The 19,897-nt window shown below is 46.1% G+C and overlaps 3 protein-coding genes across 3 annotated transcripts; 1 reads left to right on the top strand and 2 right to left on the bottom strand.

Annotated features, from left to right (window-relative positions):
• Window positions 1-1,214: 1,214 nt before the first annotated feature.
• LOC9272392 (putative ABC1 protein At2g40090) lies at window positions 1,215-6,935 on the top strand. Its single transcript, XM_015772607.3, has 11 exons — window positions 1,215-1,637; window positions 1,755-1,880; window positions 2,134-2,229; window positions 2,373-2,473; window positions 3,600-3,636; window positions 3,984-4,202; window positions 4,284-4,395; window positions 4,816-4,907; window positions 4,993-5,172; window positions 5,775-5,888; window positions 6,300-6,935. The coding sequence occupies exons 1-11, from the start codon at window positions 1,323-1,325 to the stop codon at window positions 6,498-6,500; spliced, it is 1,593 nt and encodes a 530-aa protein (XP_015628093.1). The 5' UTR covers window positions 1,215-1,322; the 3' UTR covers window positions 6,501-6,935.
• Window positions 6,936-9,147: 2,212 nt separating this feature from the next.
• Window positions 9,148-12,481, bottom strand: LOC9272202 (uncharacterized). Its single transcript, XM_015773291.3, has 3 exons — window positions 10,946-12,481; window positions 10,601-10,853; window positions 9,148-9,815 (listed from the first exon to the last, which is right to left on the bottom strand). The coding sequence occupies exons 1-3, from the start codon at window positions 12,458-12,460 to the stop codon at window positions 9,553-9,555; spliced, it is 2,031 nt and encodes a 676-aa protein (XP_015628777.1). The 5' UTR covers window positions 12,461-12,481; the 3' UTR covers window positions 9,148-9,552.
• A 1,728-nt stretch (window positions 12,482-14,209) lies between these two features.
• On the bottom strand, window positions 14,210-17,115 carry LOC136355685 (serine/threonine-protein phosphatase 7 long form homolog). Its single transcript, XM_066308510.1, has 8 exons — window positions 16,964-17,115; window positions 16,522-16,888; window positions 16,030-16,436; window positions 15,644-15,949; window positions 15,278-15,539; window positions 15,038-15,185; window positions 14,322-14,467; window positions 14,210-14,227 (listed from the first exon to the last, which is right to left on the bottom strand). Exons 1-8 carry the CDS (start codon window positions 17,113-17,115, stop codon window positions 14,210-14,212), a joined length of 1,806 nt encoding a protein of 601 aa, XP_066164607.1.
• Window positions 17,116-19,897: the final 2,782 nt, after the last annotated feature.

Here is a 19,897-nt window from a genome sequence, read left to right as displayed (position 1 = left end):
CGCTACATCCTATATAAAGCCAACTAATATAGCATAAACAAACGCCTTTAGACTCTCGAATGGAAAAATAATATTTTGATTTTCAACTCTCGTTGTCTAAAATTATTTTAGCCATTACATACTTAAAAAACTATCATATCCTATACATTTGAACTGAACTTTTCTATGGTAAAAACAAGTATAAATGTCTTGGAAATATACTCATTACTCCCACTGTGACATAGATCCATCCTCATAAAAAAGTAGAGTGCTAAGAACGAGCTAGCCATCAATGGTTTTTAATAAAAGTAGATGAATTTTAACTCGACCAATGGCAGAGCTACTAACGTATACAAACCTACACAATAAAGAACATTTTGTTAATTGTCATCAACTTGTATGTCCATCCTCAAACTCCACCATTCCAAGAGTTAACTCTGTTATAAATCCAGCATAAAAATTAGCTGTGAAGAATTGAATACGGGTTAAAGCAATAAGTCTTTGCCTCACATGAGCATAAAGTTCTCAAATAAGATGAAAAAAATGTACTAGTCCAATTTGATGAACTAATGAACATTAGTCCAAGCGTTTTCTTCAGAAATGGAGGATAAAAAGTATTTAATGTCTCTGTTACTCAATTATTTTTGGAAAAATAACCTTGACAAAGGATAGTGGAGTACAAAATTATAGGGCCACTCTGGCAAATGTGTTTGAAAAATGATATCCACCCACCAAAGGATATATCCCAATACTATCTATTCATTTTCATATTCTAATCCCACTTTTCATAACCTATAGTATTCGCCAGACATGTCCTACAGGTAAAAACAATATTATAGCCTGGTAATAAAGGAGTTACCATGTGTTCTTGCTAGCCAAAGTTCAAGTTCCCCCAAGGCCTCAACCGTTACTTTTTGCTCAAAATGTTTTCTCTCTTATCATTAATGCTAAGTTTCTCCTTAATATCCCACTTTTCCTTTTCTAAAAAAAATGCTAAGTTTCTCCATAGTATCCCCAATTTTCCTTTTTTTTTTTAAAAAAAAGCATGTCCCACAGTTCAAACTAATAAACGACGTTTGACAACTCTTATAGAAAAAAAGAGTCACAAACACAATTGCCGCCACATCCAATTGGTGATGTCCGTACAAACGGACGGATCGCGCGAACGCACGATTTCCGTCCGCGGAGCAGGACCCCAAGCCAAAACTGTGAACTGCCCAACTCGTCAGAGACCCATCGCTCGAACCATCTTGCGGCGGAAGAAAGGAAGCAAAGCTGTGAGACACCAAACCACAGGGAGGCGAATCGCCCGGAGTCCGGAGACCCCGGAACCAGCCACGGCCATGTGGCGGCGGGCGGCGACGGCGGCGCTGGCCCTGGGCGCGGGCGCCGGCGGGGCCGCCATCGCCTACTCCGACGACCCCTCCGCCACCCTCAAGATCTGCGCGCACCTGCCCCCGCGCCTCCTCCGCGACGCCGCCACCGCCGCCACCATCGCCTTCGACTACCAGTACTCCCTCTGGGGCCTCGACCCGGGCACCCCGGCCTGGGTCAGCGCCAAGCACGACGCCCACCTCCGCTCCGCAAACCGCCTCCAGGAGCTCTGCTTCCGCAACGGCGGCATCTACATCAAGCTCGGCCAGCACATCGCCCAGCTGGTTCGTGCTACGGGAAATCGGGCTCCTCCCTTTGATTCGTGTGACGTCTTTGCTGAAATTTTGGTTGCTGCGTGGAGTTGAGGTCGAGCTGGTTGTTTGTTTGTTTGTTTGTTCCAGGAGTATGTTGTGCCGGAGGAGTACGTGCAGACGATGAGGGCGTCGATGCTGAAGAGATGCCCGGTGTCATCATACGAGCAAGTTTGCCGAGTGTTTGGGAAAGATATGGGAGAATCACCGGAAACTGTTAGTTCCTTGCCATCCTCCTCCTTGCATTACTGTCTGAATACCACTTCTATACCTTTGCTGTGGGAATGTAGGCTGCTGCTCAAGCGCATAACGATCGTTGAATTCACAATTCACATGACAACTTGGTCCAATTCTGGCACAGACTATTGATGCTTAAACAGATTAGTGGGTTTATGGGCTGGATTATGCACGGGCTTGTCAATTTGGAAGCAAATCTGACGATTTTTTTTCTCTTTGTCCTGATGTGTAGGTTTTTGTAGAATTCGATCCTGTTCCACTTGCAAGTGCTTCTCTCGCTCAAGTTCATGCGGCAAGAACACATGATGGGCAAAAAGTTGCAGTGAAGGTTGCAATCTAGAGAAACACTGTTATTTGTCTCGAGTACACTCTCATATTTTATTTGGGACTCTTACATTAGCACTATAGAGTTTGAATTTTGTCCAGCATGCTGTCTTCCTTTAACATGTTCCATTCCTATCTTAATCTCAGGTTCAACATGATCACTTGACAGATACTTCTGTTATAGATATTGCCACCGTGGGTTTGATAGTGAACACTCTTCATTATATTTTCCCTTCGTTTGACTACAGGTACCCCTCCTAATTTGGTTGTATTGTTTCCTTTTTATTGACATGCATGCTACCTCAAAAACTTATGGTTAGATCCAGTTTAGCTCCTCTTTATGGGAACTATATGATTATGCATTGGTAGGAAACTGCTAGCCAACAAAGTCCCACATCTTTATGGGTTTACTGTTGCAAATTTTGTTTCTGCAATCCTTGTCTGTTCATGATAATTCCTGGCTCACTGCTTTTTTTTGGTGATTTATTGGGAAGCGGCATGCCTATGCAAAAATCATCAATGGGTTGGTCAAACACAATAAAAGGATATTATCATCTTGGATAGTTACACAAGATGTTTGGCATAGTTGGTGTATCAGCTCAAGATTAAGGATTAGAATTATCGATTTTGATCTTTCAACTCCCTTGTTATTTAGTTAGGGCGCTTAGGAAGGATGAGTTTGATGCTATCCATACAATTCCAAAATTTAAAAGTTGCTATAAGCAATGCAAATATAGTTTCTTAATGATAAACATGTCTACATTCTACAGTATGTGAGTTGAATAATATATTTTTATTACTGTCTAGTAAGTTAAAAATAGTGCCCCATTACATTGGAATTATGGTTCTTACTTTGATTGGATCGTTTTTTTTTTCCTTGGGAAGCTTATGTTACAACAAAAATCATAGACTGGCATCAAAATAAATGAAATATTTTCTCTTGGCAATGTTGGATCAACGGTTTTTCAAATATGAAACCAACAAAAGGACTGTGATTACTTTGAATCAAGTCAACAGCAGTTCCTTGGCATGCAAAGAGCCCCATAACTACTTTAGGGATTTGCATTGAAAGATGCAGTCCCTTCCACTTCTTCAGAGATTTTTTTTTATGGTGCTGTATAACTGCAAATGGTCATGACACATGTTATGATGATTTCCATTTAGTGTAAATGAGGCAAATACACACAATCCTTTGCATTGTTGGACAGTTGAATTGAGCTCCTCACAAGTGGCACGTTTGTGTAATTATGCATTTGCAGTACACAATTATGTTGATGTGACCATAGTTCTTTCATTGAAAATTAGTGAATCTACTTTTCCACGGAAATCCTGTTTTGCATCAAAGTTTATGCCATTAAAATTGGTTCCTTGCAGGTGGTTAGTCGATGAAATCCGTGAAAGTGCACCTAAGGTACCTTTCTAATATTTCTTGGCAATTTAACATTACTGCTGTTAACTTTTCTTTTCAATATGTTCTGCTACCATTTCTTTTTGTTAATTAGTAAATGCATCTCTGGCCTTTACGAGTTGTCATCTTATAACTTTATAGTCCATTTTATGGTCATGGACTCATGGCCTGTTGTCAGTAGGATCTCTCGTGTTTATCCTGAATTTTATGCTCAGCAGCATATTTTCCAGTTGGGTGTCTTCATGTTGATCTTGACTTTTATTTTTTTCTATACAATTATAATATACTCAAGTGTAAAGGAACATATTTACACAATTTGGATTGGTACTGATTTCCTCTCTTGGTTTCAGGAATTAGATTTCTTGAATGAAGCTAAAAACAGTGAAAAATGCGTGCAAAACTTTAGAAGATTGTCTCCGCACATTGCAGGGAGTATTTATGTCCCCAAGGTCTATTGGACTCTAAGCTCATCTAGAATTCTCACAATGGAGTTTATGGATGCCAAGGAGGTAACTGATGTTAAAGGAATTAAAGAACTTGGGATTCGCCCAGTCGATGTTTCAAATCTAGTAAGTACCACAGTACAGTTTCTTGAAAAAAAATAAAGTGCTAATAACTTCTTTACAGACTCTCACTTGACAGTTGTGTAGGTCAGTAAAGCATTTTCTGAGATGATTTTCAAGCATGGTTTTGTTCATTGCGACCCTCATGCTGCAAACATGATGATCCGACCCTTGCCACAAGATAGCAAAAAAACTTTTGGTGAGAATCTTGCCATCTAGCATCAGAAAAGTTTTTATCTTCGCTGAAGTGTATCTGGGACTGAGATCTCTTGTCCAGTAATAATGCTTCTATGATAATCTTAATAATGCATACTGGCAGTATTTTGTCATGTTATTGCCTCATTGGATGAGCAGATGAGTTTTTAAATGCATGGTGGGGTAGCTTTTTTTTTCTTGAACACGCATGGTGGGGTAGCTTCACCATGTGATGATCTTCATTGCAGTAATATATATGTTAAGTGAGATGTGGCATGTGTATTTTTTTGTGAGAAAATGAGAATATGATTGTTTTCTTAAGATCCTAGGTGGAAACAATGCATATTGCAGCTTATATTTGTTGGATAGGTCAGTTATTGCATTTGTTTATTACGCTTATATGATTTTTTTTACTTGAACGTAGGATGGAGAAGGCCACAATTGATTCTTCTTGATCATGGTCTTTACAAAGAACTTGATTATGCCACTAGGATAAGCTATGCTTCTCTTTGGAAGGTGACAAATTGACAATGTTATCGCAGTTTTTTCTATGATCACAACTGAGTAGTCATTACTAACTTTATGAAATTTGTTGATGCAGGCACTTGTTTTTGCTGATGAAAAATCAATTAAAGAGAACAGTGTCAAACTAGGTGCTGGGGAGGATCTTCATGCACTTTTTGCTGGTGTTCTCACAATGAGGCCATGGAAAAGTGTGATTGACCCGGCTGTCGATCATCTTGTTCTAGATGGCAGTAGTAATGATCGTTCTGAACTTCAGGTGATTTATATTATGCATTATTAATGTTCTCCATGACTCCATGAACACTGACAGTATATGTAACTGTGCAACTTCAGTAATAACCAATAGTACCAGTAACTCTAGGGTAATCCATGTATCACCTCCTACTTGAAATGGAATTCAATCATTTCTCACTTTTTTATTTTGTTCATTGTTGCTCAAAGTAACACTGCTCCAAATCTTTTGATCTTTCCAATAGTAGGAAAAAAGGCCACCGAAGTAATATGGAATTGCTGATTATCAGCCCAGCTTGCTCTAAAGAGATCGGGGACCAATTTAGCTGTTTTTTAATCTGCAATCTAAAACCTATTTACCATATATATGATGGTTTTAAGTTTTCATGTTTTCCTAGTATGTTTGGAAACTTTGTTATCTATTGCCATGCTTGTATAACATTACATCTTTTTTTTTTGTTCATTTTCAATTCCCGTCCTCATTCTTCTTATGATATTTTTCTCCTTGCACCTTCAATTCATGAGATGATTGAACTGGGACATGTTAGTCAAGGTTTTCTTTTTGGGCTAGCTGTGGAAAATCATGTACTTTGAGGTCCTTACGTGATATGTTTTTCTTTGTCACAGATGTATGCTTCCTTATATTTTCCACAAATCTCAGAGCTTCTAAGGAGACTGCCAAGGGTCATCTTGTTGATGCTTAAAACAAATGATTGTTTACGTTCCGTCAATCATGCCCTGGTAAGTGAAAAGGAATCATGACCATAAATATGTAGGCTGTCACATAGTAATATCTTCTTTCTTGCATTTGTCACTTCCCTTGATGCTTTTGATAATCAAGACGTAAGTTGTACTGCAAAAGAAAATAATTGATATAACAAGGAAGCATGGGATAGCTACGGGGTTTTATCATAGTTGTTGCACTGGCTTGAATTGTTTAATATCCTATGCGGTTATAAGCAATGAACCCCACGAAGCCATTATAAAGTAGGTATTATTTCTTTTAGGCTTCATTCCCTCTTTATCCGTGTTCTTCTCTGTAGAAGGTCAATGCAGCATCGTATAAGGGGCACTCTAGCAAGTTGTACAAAAATTCGAGAATTAATTATAGGTCCTTTTTTGGCTCTGTTTACACGTATGATGCTTTGTCAGGTTGGAGGTTCTTCAATGGAATCATTTGTAATCATTGGACGAATCTCTTCTGAGGCTGTTTTGGAAGCTAAAAGGATGAGTAGTAGATCAATTCTGAATAAACTAATGATATGGCTAGAGGAAATTTTACTGGAAGCTCGATTCTTTAGTTTGAAGTTGCTGTTGTGTTTTATGCAGCTTAAGAAGTTATTGGCCTGTTAAGCAGCAGATCAGCATACCAACTATTCTTGGACTAGTGTAAAATATTAGAAGCTGTCATTTTAGTTTTTCTTTTTGAGAGAGAAAAGTGGCATTTAGTTGAAAAATTCTTTTTCTCTTTTTGGTATACACCATTCTTTTTGGTTAACCATTTTGCTACCAGGCTTTTCATTTTGATTAGCCACTTCCAAACAGAAGATGATGCCACTATGACATCGTATGTTTATTCTAATAGATGGATAGAATTGTAGAAAATCCCATCACTGCACAGTGTATATATATAACTCTAGTTCCATGGATCCAGCAAATGTTGGCCCGATGAATATGCTGTGCCAATTGCGTTATACAAGATGTAAGAGTAAAATTGCTACTGGAAAGAGAGTCACTCTGACATTTGCCAGAGCAAATTTCGTTTGGTCAAATTTGTGTTCATCGTGATGTCGATCTCCATTTTCTTTACCCCCTACTTTTCTGCTAGCATTTTATCGTTGTGCTGATGTTCTGCACTTCTGGTTCATCCTTTTGAGTTGCCGCTCCTACTGTCACGTTGACACGTTCTATACTTTGTCCTAGAACATATCATAGACCACTAGAAATATAAAGCACTTAAATCTGAAATACAATATGGCTTGTAGTAGTTAACCACTTAACGATGCAGTGTGTAACTAACACGGTATTTTTCTTGAAAAAAATGTTTATTTTGAAATTCAGTAGCTCAAAAAACTGCCACAGATTGCCGCAGATTCCCCAAGCATTTGTTGCAAAATCTGCCACATCTTTGTTTCCGCATATTTCTGAAGAATTTGGAGGTAATTGGATTATGGAGATCAACTACGATCGGAACGTATGCATCGGTGACAGTTTTACTGAGCCGAGTGAAACCCAGCGATTGCCACCGCTCTCTGCAAGCAAACATCGTCGCCGATCAGCCGAACAGTTTGGGCTCCCCCGTCCGCCACCGTTGCAGTTGCAGGCCCCTCGCCGCCGTTGGCCGCCGGTCGCGTCCGCCGGTGCTTGCTCATGTGCCCGCCAAGCGCCTGCCCCGTGAGGCACACCTTGCCGCACTCGTCGCACTTGTGCTGCACGATCTTCATCTTGCCCACGTCGCTATCGCCGTCGTGGCTTGATGCAACGACGACGCCGGCGATCTTGTCGTTCTCCTCGCCGTCACCATGGGCGACCTTGTTGTTGCCCGCGTCCCCGCCGGCATCAATGGCAGAGGCCGACTCGGCCTTACCGTGACCGCGGCTTTCGTCGACGTCCGCGTCATGGCATGCTGCAACGTCGTCAACGACGACGGGGCTCTTCTCCTCGTCGTCGTCGTAGCGGCTGCCCTCGGCGCCATCGCATCCACGCTCGTCTTGTCCGTTGATGTCGGCGGCGAAGAAGCTTTGCCTTTGGCTTGCTGGAGCCACGGCCTCCGTGACCGCCGTCGTCGTGGCGTCGCGCGCTGCGGCGGCAATGGCGGCGTTCTTGGCTTTCTTCTTGTGGCCGAGGACATGCCCGCCAAGCGCCTGGTGGCTGCCGAAGCACCTCCCGCATATGCTGCAGACGAAGCGCTTGGAAGCTCTCTCCGCCGCCTCTGCCGCCGCCGCCGCCGCCGCCGCCGAAGCCGTTTGCAAACCCTCGCTCGCCTCGAGGTCAGGGCCTCTGCTTCTCTTGCCGCGCACCGGCGGCTGCGGCTGCGGCTCCTGCTCCTCGCCACCGTCGACGAACCTGCGGCGCTTCCTGTTCTTCGCCTGCACCACCACCGCGATCTTCTTGGGACACACGCCGCGCGGAGGTGGCGGCGCCGCCTTATCCGAACCATCCAGCTCGGCCGGCAACAATGGCGATCTGATCAGGTCGACGAGTCGAGCCTTCTTGCGTGATACCTTCCCGACCCCGCGGCCGCGGCCGCCGCCTCCTGCCTCCCCACGCGGCGCCATTGCGTCATCATCATCAGAGCTCCCCTCGTCGTCCTCCTCCTCCTCCGCCGCTTGGCCGCCGCTGCCATCCAGCAACGCCGGCTGGCGCGGCGAGAAACCGTCATCATCGTCGTCGTCGTCGACGACGCGCCTCTTCCGTTTGCAACAACCCGTTCCTTCCGCCCCGGCGTCGGCTTCGGCATCGTCGCGGTCCACCGGCGGCGCGGGCTGGCGTGCAAGGAACACGTAGCGGTCGACGTCGTCGTCGTCGTCGGAATCCGAGTCAGAGCAGTAGGGGTAGTCCTCGCCGACGACGGCCACACCCTCCTCGTCGTCGTCTCCGTGGTGCCCGCGCGCGCGCGCGCGATCGCCGGAGTTGACGGCCATCTCTCTGCACGTGCTCTCCGGCTGCGCCGCGCGGCTGTTGCTAACGCCGAAACGTGCCAGTAGGTAGCGTGCGTGCGTGCGTGCGAGCCCTAGATACCGTGGGTCCGTGGCTGCAGTGCACACACGAGGTTATTATGACTAATAACTGTGGAAGAACGAAAACCTACAGCGTTTTTGTTACGGACACGGGACACGGCAACGCCAACTTTCTACATCTCTGTCCTTTTTTACTGAACCAAAATGTTCAGTCTAATTAGCATAGAGTTTTGTTTGTGTATATTTATACTTCTTTCTTGAAGCATTTTTGCGCTTGTACTAGCTGCTGATGTTGTTTTTGAGACCTAATATTCCATCCATAACAAAATTACAAGACCAGTGCCTTTTCATTTCGCCACATCGGTACAAATTAATAATATAGATGAAGATGACATATGCAAGGTTTCTAGTGATCTACTACCCCCGTCCCATAATATAAGAGATTTTAAGTTTTTGCTTACATTGTTTGACCACTCGTCTTATTCAAAAAATTTGTGCAAATATAAAGAACGAAAAGTTGTGCTTAAAGTACTTTGGATAATAAAGTAATTTAAAAAAAATAAATAATAATTCCAAAATTTTTTGAATAAGACGAGTGATCAAACAGTGCAAGTAAAAACTCAAAATCTCTTATATTATAGGACGGAGGGAGTAGTAGATATATTGTTCGACTCCATGACTCATGACTGCGTATAGGTATTACAGAGAATACTCCTGTGTTAGTACTACTCCAGTCTAATCTTGTTAGCAGCACGGGAATTCAAGAACTCTGCACACTCGACATCCCAACTGGCATCAAAACAGACGCAATCCTCCTCACATATATCCACAGCATCATGAAGATACTCGCAACGAGAGATAACATCTTCAGTTGTCGTGCCACTTGATTTATCGCGAGCCATTTCCAGAAAGTCAGTGCGGCCATTGTACTTCTCTAGATCTGGATGGACAATCTTAGCCCCTTCACACTCACAATGATAACAACGACCTTTTAACAAAAATAAACAAGGGAAAAAATGGCAATCAGTTATCGTAATAGAGGAAGAAAAAAAAATACTATATCATAGCTTGCAGAAGATAAGGATACATCAGTGACAGCAGCATTTAGCAAAGCAGTAAAGGTATACACATGTAAAGATAAGGATAAATGTTTTGAATGTGGATGAAGCTAACTAACTTTGTTATTAGAGGAAATGATCAATGGAAATTGTGCTGTATTTCACAATGTTTTTTATATGACAATGATGTTAAGGAGACAAGGACTGAGTATGAATTAGTTAGTGCCATCGTTGGAAACTGTCAAGGCGATACAGTCATGGAGTTGCTCATCATGGTCAATCTGTAGTTCTGTACTGACACCATTGTTAGCACTAAATGATCAAGCAAATTGATTTATATCACCTCAGACAATGTCTGAGATTAAACATAGATTCACGTTTTAGTTGTTACTAACATTTTGGAGCAAACAGCAGAATTCTACTTCCAAAAACATTGCTTGGTTTGAACAATTCTAGGCATGACCCCACCAAACAATCTTGGAAGTTTGATTGAATTAATTTCTGTGGCATCTCTTTTAATTAAAAAAAAGAAACCATGCAAATCAACACATGTATGTCCTTTTTGTTCTTTTCAAGTCAAGTTCTGCAGCGTAATGAAAATCTTTTCAGTCGATTTCACAACGCCATGGTGAAACTCAACACATAGAATAAAGAAACATCTGTAACACGCTAACATCATATGATGTAGCAATACTCAAATGGAAGGAGAGTGTACCAGGATGCCCCATGACTGGACAGCAGGTCAGTTCATCGATCACGCCTTCCTTGTTGCAGCACTCAGCAAAAAAAAGTATGGGGACTGTCTGAGAAGAATGCAAATCTCTTGGGCTCGCCAAAAAGTTGACGTGAGAATACTGAGATTTGGATCGATGCCGGCTATATCCAGGTCCATAATGTCGGCCAAACATAGTATAATTAACTATGTGTGAATTCAAGCCACAGATAACATGTAGCTCATACTCAAGTCCCTATGATTCAGAAGTTTATACAAGTGAATTAGATAATCTTGATATTGACATTTTTGGTAATGGTCGAAAACTGAAGGGGTGAACGGACATACCCTAGTCCTCTGGTTGTATTTCTTCAGTGCATCATTAACCTTCCCACAAATAAAACTTTGCTCAGCCTTGAACTCTTCCTGAATGCACGACAAAGTCATGGAGGCCCTCTCAGAGAGTACAGGAACTGTCTGAACTGAACCACAGGAAGAGGGGCAGAATCGCATCAGATTGTGCACGAGGAGCTGCACATTTAAAATCCCACCAGTTTGAAACATAAATGGATCTGTCTGCAGGGGAAGGGGCTTCATGGAAAAGGTTGACATGAAAAACTTCACTAGTGCATCAGGATCAGGATGATGTGCTGCGGTGGCTGCAACCATGCAAGCAAGGTCTAGGCCCAACATGTTTCTCTCAGCATGGCATTCTTGCCTTGCCATTTCAACCGCTCCCCAAAGATTGGCGCCCGTCAAGAACAGGTAACGCATAGCCTGCTGTTCAGAGATTGTGCAAAAGCAAGCGCGGAGGTATGCAACAAGAGCATTGAGGGAGCGGCACGCGACACGAACAAGGCTTCTTGAGCATGTCATCTGCACTGAAACCTCCTCTTGTGGTGGAAACATGGTCTCATACCAAACTGTGTTGAGGACAATGTTGTGCACAGGGTTCTCAAAGGGGCCATAGCAGTGGCCGGCCTTGAGGAGCCCCCTGTGGTAGCGCATTCGCAAGCCATCCATCGGCAGGCAGGCAATAACATCAAGGTACAATCCATAGATCTTGTCAAGCAGGATGCTCTTCAATGATTTCATCCGCACAAACGGCGGCTGCTTCTCCTTAATCTCAAGTGACCGAGGAAGAAAGGTAGCTCCAACAAGGTCCACTGGTTCTTGTTGCTGGTGCTTCACCAATCTGCTGATGTTCTTGACGGCTCTGCACGAGAGGCAACCTTCCATGCTTAGGAGATTGGAAGCCTCCCCAATCTGAGAAGCGATGGAATACAACCTCTCGACAAGGGATTTGGGGTTTGGGTGCCACCCAGCAATGGCGGCGCAAGTGAGGGCTGTCTCGGTGGTCAGCGAGGCGAAGCTGAAGGCGTCAGAGCTGCGGTCCTGCTCGATGAGCCGCACGGCGACGGAGAGGTCGGCGTCGGCCAGCCGGAGATACTCCAGCGCCTCACAGGTGTGGAGGTAGGGGAAGTAGTTGGTGAGGAAGGCGACGAGCGCCTGGAGCGACCGCGCGGCGACGCCCATGTCGCGGAGGAGGCGGTGGCTCGGACCGCAGCCGCCGACGTTGCTGGTGTCGGCGACGATCCGGGAGAGCGCCTTCCGCCGCCGCCGCCGCGTCGGGATCGCCGCCGACTTGCCGTCGGGATCGCCGCCGGCGACCACCGGGACGCGCTTCTTGTAGGTGATGGTGTTGACGACGATGTTGGAGACGGGGTCCAGGAAGCCGACGCAGAGGCCGGCCTTGAGGAGGCGCGGGAGCAGCGCCGGCATCGCCTCCACGGGAAGCCGGTCCAGCGCCGCCGCGTAGAAGCCATTGATGGCGCCCAGTAGCTTCGATCGGTTTCGTCTCATGCGGCCCGGTCCGTCGCATTCGAGGAGAGAATTTTTTTCATTTTTTAGATTTTTTTAATATTTACCGAAATAATCTATCGGCAAAAAATTTTTGCAAAAATAGACCCTGCCGCCCCAGTGGTGGGCGGCAAGCTGACGTGGCAGACGGCGGATCGACCGCGCCGTCTACCGCCGTCGGCCAAAATTGCAATTATCCCCAATGGGCGGCAATGGGCTAATTGCAATTTTTGCCGCCCATAAAGAGGTTGTGCTCGTACTTTTTGCATTTGGGCCCAAGGGACCCAGATGCAAAAAGTACGGCCAAACGATTTTTCTATGTTATGTTAATAATAAATAAAGAAGTATTTATTGGTAAAAGTTGTTAATATTGTTATAAAAATGTATTGAAGTTGGTTGTTTCGCAATTTCATATGTTAAGTAAGGTATTATTTTGTAACTTATTCGACGTATTAGTACTCGGATAATAATTAATAGGCCTATCGCAGTCTCGGTCGTAGAAACATTATATGGACTTAAACAAGGAGAATTATGTAACATGAAGAAATAGTAGTACAATTTGAACATGATACAACTATTTCCATTGCGGTTACATAGATGATATTAGATTCGAACTAGGAGGGAGGTAGTGCAATAGTTGAACACAACGACGATGTAGTAATGGGACAAGGAAGCATGACAGTAGAAATTTCAATATGCCAAGTTGTCCGATAATAGCTAACCGCTACGTGAGGATCCCTCTCCTCTCTCAAAACGCGCTTTAGTAACCCTGTATTGCTCTGGTAGTTCAAGCTGCACGACACGGCTAGGTGGAGTTAGAATCCTTCTGGTGTCTATCCATTCTTTGTATTGACATCTCCTTGGTGGTTCCTAAGAGGAAAGAATAGATGTAAAGCGAGCAAAGTTAGTAAATGTTGTGAGAAAATAAGGATTCATGTAATCAAAATATTCTTACCATGAAATCGTCGTCAAGAATATTTGGACAAACAAAGAACGTTCGACCCAATGTTGTAGGCTTTATGGAACGAAGAACCTGATAACGATCACCACACCTGCATCTTGGACGGGCTTCCCATGGAGGGAGTGCCGTAGTTAGCACCCGCCAGTCGCTCTGTTGTTCACGACATTGTCGTTCATAAGCCGCTTTTCTCCGTAAGTATTGCTCAGTACTTTCGGATGCGAAATACCAGCGACCTTCTTGTAAACAAGTGGTTAGGTCGAGAACGGGATTTTCTGTATCGACCCACTCGATGTATGCGCAAGCTGTAGTGCGGGTCTGCCGAATAGAGTAGTGTTACGAAGAATAAAGCGATTGCCCATACGGAATGAATAAGCATATACATATAATAAAATACCTCATGGTCATAGTTAGGGCACCTAAAAAAGCGCCTTCCTCGAATATCAGGATTCCTCGAAGCCATTAGTTGGCATCGATCACCGCATAGGCAGAGAGGACGCTGGCACCAAGGTGGTAGTAGGTATACACAAGTATCGCTACGCCAGTTCGGATCCTCAACACCTCGGCGTGAACGTGGCGGGGCATAGTGGGTACGCCTAATTGGCGCCGAAAGTTACATGCCTGATCGGCGCCGAATGTTACATTGGTCGTATGCGGCAAATGGCGGGCAAATACTTGTATCGCACGCGAATAAAGGAGGCTGCATCGGTGCGGCAGAAAGTAGTCGTGCATGCGCTGAAAGGTATCGTGCATGCGCCGAAAGGTATCGTGCACATATAACAACAACGTAGTCATTATACAAGCATACAATACTGGAAAGTGAAGCAAATAAACAAAGAGAAGACTGCTCTACTGGCCCTGCCCTACGCCGCGACCACGCTTGGTCCTCCGGGCCTGTGCTCGCACGTGGTCCTGGGAGTAGGTGAAACGATCCGGTGGCACAGCACGGGTAGCACGAGTGTCTGGCGGCGGAGTGGCCTGCGCCTGGTCCTGTGTCTGCACCAGCGGTGCGCCTCCCAGCTGTGAGGGGCCGATGACATCCTCTGTCGAGCCTGAAGCGAAGTCGAAGTCAGTGATGTCGAAGAGCAAGGTGGAAGGCAGCAAGCGGTCCGACGAGGTCCCAGCATGGTCCAGTGGTGGACCCTGACTCGACGTGCCGGCTGCCTATGACGAAGTCCCGGTGTACTGCCAGAACTGCGCTGAGTGCGAGGTCGACGCAGCTGCCTGAGACGCTGACCCTGCAGCCTGGGAGAAGTGGGCGGCCTGCGTCATAGCGAACTGGGCGAAACCTACACATCGACAACGGGACCCTTGTAAGCTAAGACATAAAATGCATATAAATTGATTGTCGAAGTAATGTTGTTATTTTTAGGTACCTATGGGGGGCACAACAGAAGGCCTAGCCGAGGAAGGCAGGGTGCTGAACGGTGCACGAAACCCTGAAGCAATCGGCAAGTGAAACGGCTCACATATATGTGCGAGGCATGTATAGAAAAATCCTTAAAAATACTTACCTCCGTGCGGAGGGGGAGTCGGCCTAGGAACGTGCGCAGTTGGACGGGGACCAGTCGGTACGGGTGGCCGCTGTACAGCTGCGTCTGCCCGAGTAACGTTGTCTGCACGACAGGTGAGCACTCGGAGAATCGAGCGCATCGACTCCACCATCCGCGTGTACGTCGTCAGGTGCTCCTCTACGGGTACCGGAATCCCCGCGCCTAAACGTTGGATCGTCGTTGAACCGTCAATGACGACCCGGTTGATGTCGTCGACCTGCATGGTTAATTTTTTCGTACATATTCGTAAAATTTGACGAAGAGAAAGATATGAAAACATAAAGGAATGGTGCGATGCATGGTACTCACAGCACGAGCGAAGTCCTGGTCGCGGTGCCTGGCGTAGAGGTCTCTAGTGCTCGCAACGTGGGGCTGCTGCTCCAAGGGAGCGAAGGTGACCCTAGTACGGGTGCGTGGCTGGTACCAGCGTAGGTAGGCCTGGTACGCCTCCTCAGTGTGTGGCTCTCCCTCGTGGTCCACGACCTCCTCGGTTGCGAGCAACCAGTCCTCAACAAAAGTCGCTAACTTGGCGGGCCAGTCGCCAGCTGACTGCTGACCCTTGCGTGAGTAACTGCGAATTAATGTGTCATATTAGTGTGAATCGACAGATGTTGCAAATTATTGCGGACAGGTAGATTTTAATGCAACAACTGAAAGCGTAGTGAAAGATCTTACCGGTGAACAGCAGCTGGGACGGTCGTCGGAAACGGTACTGGAAAGGGCTGACGGAAGCCGAACTGCCGCATCACGCGGAAAGGTGCGTGAGGCTCAACGCAGATGTCGTAGACCATCGGAACCGTAGTCATCCAGTACGCCTGGTCCCTGGTGCAGAGTGTGGACAGACCCAACGGCGCCTGGGGCTGGGTAGCCGCGGCACTGTAGGGCTCCCACACGACGTCAGTCGGCAGAAGGCGGTCGAACTCCATAACAAACTCAGGATACGACCGCCTAACCTGGACGTGAGCCCATCGGCGCTGCAATACGAGACGATCGATGTGATGTACAATGAACTTAGCAATTAACTTAACAATACGAGAAGATCGATGCAACGTATCCGACGATGGCACCACAGAGTACCCATCGTAGGGTAGTCGACCTCTGGTCGCTCCGCGTACAGTGACACCTCATACGCGTGCTGGTCCACCTCAGGGCGGCCGATCGCAATCCTCTCAGCTGCCCAGATAGAAAGAAAGAGAGGGCACCCACCAAAGGTCGCGCTGGGATCCGTCTTCGTGCAAGCCTCACAAAGGCCACGGTACAGAGCCGCCAACAACGCGGAACCCCAGCTCCACTGAGGCACCTCGCCTACCGCGGCGTCGGCGATGCTCCTGGCGTAGTGCACGAGTCCCTTATCGACCGCGTGCCCGTGACCGCCACAGAACATCACCCAGCCAAAAAGCCAGAGCAAGTACGCCTCCAAACAGCGGCTGTAGGAGTACTCGTCGGCCTCCGCCTGTAGCTGCTCAATCTGCAAGTGTTCGATAAAATGTTAGGCACCTTAACTGTGGACAAAATATGTAGTACGCTTGTCATTTCGGTACAAAAACACTCACGGAGAACTGAAGCAGCCACCTCTTCATAGGTCCGGTGTTGCGGTGGTGTGCCAACGGCTCGAGCGGGAGATGCGGTGCGCGCTGTACTAGTGCGAAACGTGCTGTCAGATCGTCCTGCCAGTCCACACCCGTGGTCACTGGCCCAACATCGTCTCCCGCGAGTGGTAGCCCCAACAAGTACGATACGTCCTGTAGGATAGGGGCTACCTCACCGCACGGCAAGTGAAAAGTGTGCGTCTCTGGTCTCCATCGGTCGACCAAAGCTGCTAGGAGGGACCGGTCCACAGTCCATCGTCTGGCCGGGTCCGCATCGCCGGCGGCAGCCTCCACCAGCCGACACATCGGTAGGAGGCCGGCCTCACGCAGCCTGCAATAACAAATTAATATGTCAATATAAAAATTATTACAACGCAACTAATTTATAGTAATACACTTTTCGTACCTCTCGACAAAGGAGTCGTGAACCATAAGTAGCTCACCGCACGTCCGTGCCCGGAACGTCCCAAGCTGAGCCCCCTGCACCGCAGTAAGGTGAGACTGGTGTCGGTGATCTATCGCCGGGTCCAACAATTGAGGTGTATCCTGACGTGCCATCTCTGAAAAATATAATGTTTCGTGTTAGAACAATTCAAAAAGTAGTAATGTCAAACAAAAGATAACTTGTAAAATTATAAAATAGTAATAAAATCATGAGAATAATTATGGAGGCTATTTAAATATAGCAAACGTTACTAAGGGTACATAACGATGACGTGCAATTTAACATATATGTAGAGTTCGATAATATAACATAACATAACATAACATTACGTGTCGAAGTCCGACATTACATCAGCATACCTAAAGACACTAGGTGCCTTAGTCTAACGTTACATCACGAGACCTAAAGACATGACATGTCGAAGTCTGACATTACACGACGAAACATAAACACATCGATAAGTTCGAAACAAATTACAAGCAAAGCCACATGCCAACATAGAACATAAGAACTACACCACGTAGCTAGACGTGGCACGACGATGCCTAGGACGTTGTCGAGTGGAGGTAGTGCCTTCACCCGTAGGGCGAGCTCCATCTGCTGCTGATCCTAATAGTCCTGCCTCTGCCACACTTGGTTTCTCCTTGTCTTTAGGACAATGCTTGTAGGTGTGCCCACGTTCATCGCATTTGCTGCAATGCTTCACCCTGCCAGCCTCCGACTCGTCCATATCGTTGCGGATGCGACGAGTCTTCCTCCTTCCAGCCTTGCCTCGGAGCTTCGATGGGTCAGAAATATTGAGTACTTCATCGTTAGTCTCTATGAACTCCCCAGCTATGCCGAACCCATAAATCTCGCCGCTCCATGTATGATATATTGCTTGCTTACTGAAGTACTGTGAAACATATACTGCATCTGGTATGCCACACTCCGCTGCGGCAGCAATGACATGGGTGCATGGCCTGTGGAGCAGCTTCGGCTTTGCATAAGAGCAATGACATGTGCCGTCGGCTTTGAGAACACACTCCTGCTTCACTCTCTTGCGGTAGATACCCCTGCCTGCCTTATCTTGACATAGTATCTCAAACCTGTGCTGTTGGGTACCTTGCACTAGAGCTCGATGTTTCATGGCCTTTTTACGCAACTCCTCTAGCTTTTTCTGCATGAAAGTTCCAAACAAAATGCTGTTGTTCGGCATAGAGGGAAGAACTGCCTGGAACCGATCCCTAAAATACCTGCATGTCCCATGTAAAATAAACTCCACTATGCCAACTAGTGGCAGTCCATGGACACCGCGCATCACCCAGTTGTAAACTTCTGCCAAATTTGTTGTCATTATTTCATATCTAGCACCACCTGTGTCATACGCCTTGGCCCATTTCTCTTTTGGTTCATGCAGAATCCACTGAGAAAATTTCCGAATCTCCAATCCAGTTCTTCTAACCAATGTTGGACTATCCGTTGGGAGAGGTCCAAGAGCTTGAGGAGGGTCAGCATCGGTGGTCGATGGAGCCGCTGCACGCTGATCACTGCATTTGGCTATCAACTCATCTAATCTTTTCCAAAGCTCATTGAATTTTTTCTCCTGGTTCTGATTGCATAGCCTCTTAAACATGTTCATGAGCTCCTTGTTCTTGAATTGCTTGAAGAAATTAGCTCCCATATGACGCATGCACCACCTGCTCTGTACATCTTCCCACTCACCAGGGTATCCTCGTTCCATACTCCCAAACTGCAACTCTTCTATCGCTCGCAGAATGCCAGCGTGCCTATGATGTATCAGGCACACATTTGGCCTCATACCAACAACTTTTGTTTTAACCAATTTCAGGAACCAGTACCAGCTGTCGGTATTCTCACTCTCAACAAAAGCAAATGCCAAGGGCAATACCTGATTGTTCCCATCTACCCCTATTGCTGTTAGTATCTGGCCTCGATACTTTCCTGTCATGAATGTCCCATCAATGCAGAGAACAGGACGACAGTTCACGAATGCCATCTTGCATGCATGTAGAGCTAAGAACGCCCTTTGCAGCACACTCTTGCCAGGATGTTCAATTGAGGGGAATTTCTTCACTTTGTAAGAGCTCCCAGGGTTTCTTTCCTCGATAACACCAAGCAGGCGTGGCAAATTGTCATACGAGGCTTCGTAAGTTCCAAATCTCATCTCTATTATTTTCTGTTTGGCCCTCCAGGCCTTGGCATAGCTAATAGTATACTTGTATGTCTCTTCGATGTGTCGGATTATTGACCTTGGTTCATATGTGAGATTATCGATGACATGCGCATACATCTCAGATGCAACAAATGCACATGTAATGTTCCTGTGGTATTTCTGAACACCAGGTAGAAAACATGTATGCTTGGTAACGACTGACACTGTCCAATAATCCTTCCATTTCCCCTTATACGCGTGCACTCTCCAGGGACAACCATCTTTTTCCTTAACACACCGGTTGGACTTGGCAACCCAAAACTCTCTATGAAGTGACACTGCAAAATGTTTTACCGCCTCCTTCATATCTTCTGCTCTACTATAAATCGCTCCCTGAATAATCTCATTTTCTTTGTACTCCCATCTCACACTATCCTCTTCAGAGACGACCAGCCCAGAAAAATCCTCACTAGCCCATTCTGCTGGATTAATATCCGTCTCATCATCTGACGAATCACCTTCCTCTACACGCTCGTTGTCAGAATCCTCCCTCTCCATTTCATCCACAATGGCACCGACAGTCTCCCCCTCGTCGGCCACTCCACCTGGTTGAATGCCCACTGGAGCTACTACACCCCCGTCCTCTCGTGCGTTGACCTCCTCCACAGAAGTCTCATTTACTTCAGCACTTGGTCCCTCGCCATCATCCATGTTCATCTGTACACATGGATCCTTCGGGT

Source organism: Oryza sativa, chromosome 3, assembly GCF_034140825.1.
Source record: "Oryza sativa Japonica Group chromosome 3, ASM3414082v1".
Classification (NCBI taxonomy): Eukaryota; Viridiplantae; Streptophyta; class Magnoliopsida; order Poales; family Poaceae; genus Oryza; species Oryza sativa.
The sequence above is the reverse complement of the archived record's forward strand: the minus strand, read 5'-3'. Positions and strand labels throughout refer to the sequence as shown.

Bases quoted from the DNA above. Each gene is read 5' to 3' on its own strand.
- LOC9272392 (XM_015772607.3), top strand. From the start codon at position 1,323: ATGTGGCGGCGGGCGGCGACGGCGGCGCTGGCCCTGGGCGCGGGCGCC. The intron at 2,230-2,372 runs GTTGCAATCTAG...TCTTAATCTCAG, and splicing joins GGCAAAAAGTTGCAGTGAAG to GTTCAACATGATCACTTGAC. The intron at 5,173-5,774 runs GTGATTTATATT...TCTTTGTCACAG, and splicing joins ATGATCGTTCTGAACTTCAG to ATGTATGCTTCCTTATATTT.
- LOC136355685 (XM_066308510.1), bottom strand. From the start codon at position 17,115: ATGGCACGTCAGGATACACCTCAATTGTTGGACCCGGCGATAGATCAC. The intron at 16,889-16,963 runs GTACGAAAAGTG...TTGTTATTGCAG, and splicing joins CACGACTCCTTTGTCGAGAG to GCTGCGTGAGGCCGGCCTCC. The intron at 15,186-15,277 runs GTGAGTACCATG...TTAACCATGCAG, and splicing joins ACCAGGACTTCGCTCGTGCT to GTCGACGACATCAACCGGGT.
- LOC9272202 (XM_015773291.3), bottom strand. From the start codon at position 12,460: ATGAGACGAAACCGATCGAAGCTACTGGGCGCCATCAATGGCTTCTAC. The intron at 10,854-10,945 runs GTATGTCCGTTC...TCTGAATCATAG, and splicing joins AATACAACCAGAGGACTAGG to GGACTTGAGTATGAGCTACA. The intron at 9,816-10,600 runs GTACACTCTCCT...TTTTGTTAAAAG, and splicing joins TCCAGTCATGGGGCATCCTG to GTCGTTGTTATCATTGTGAG.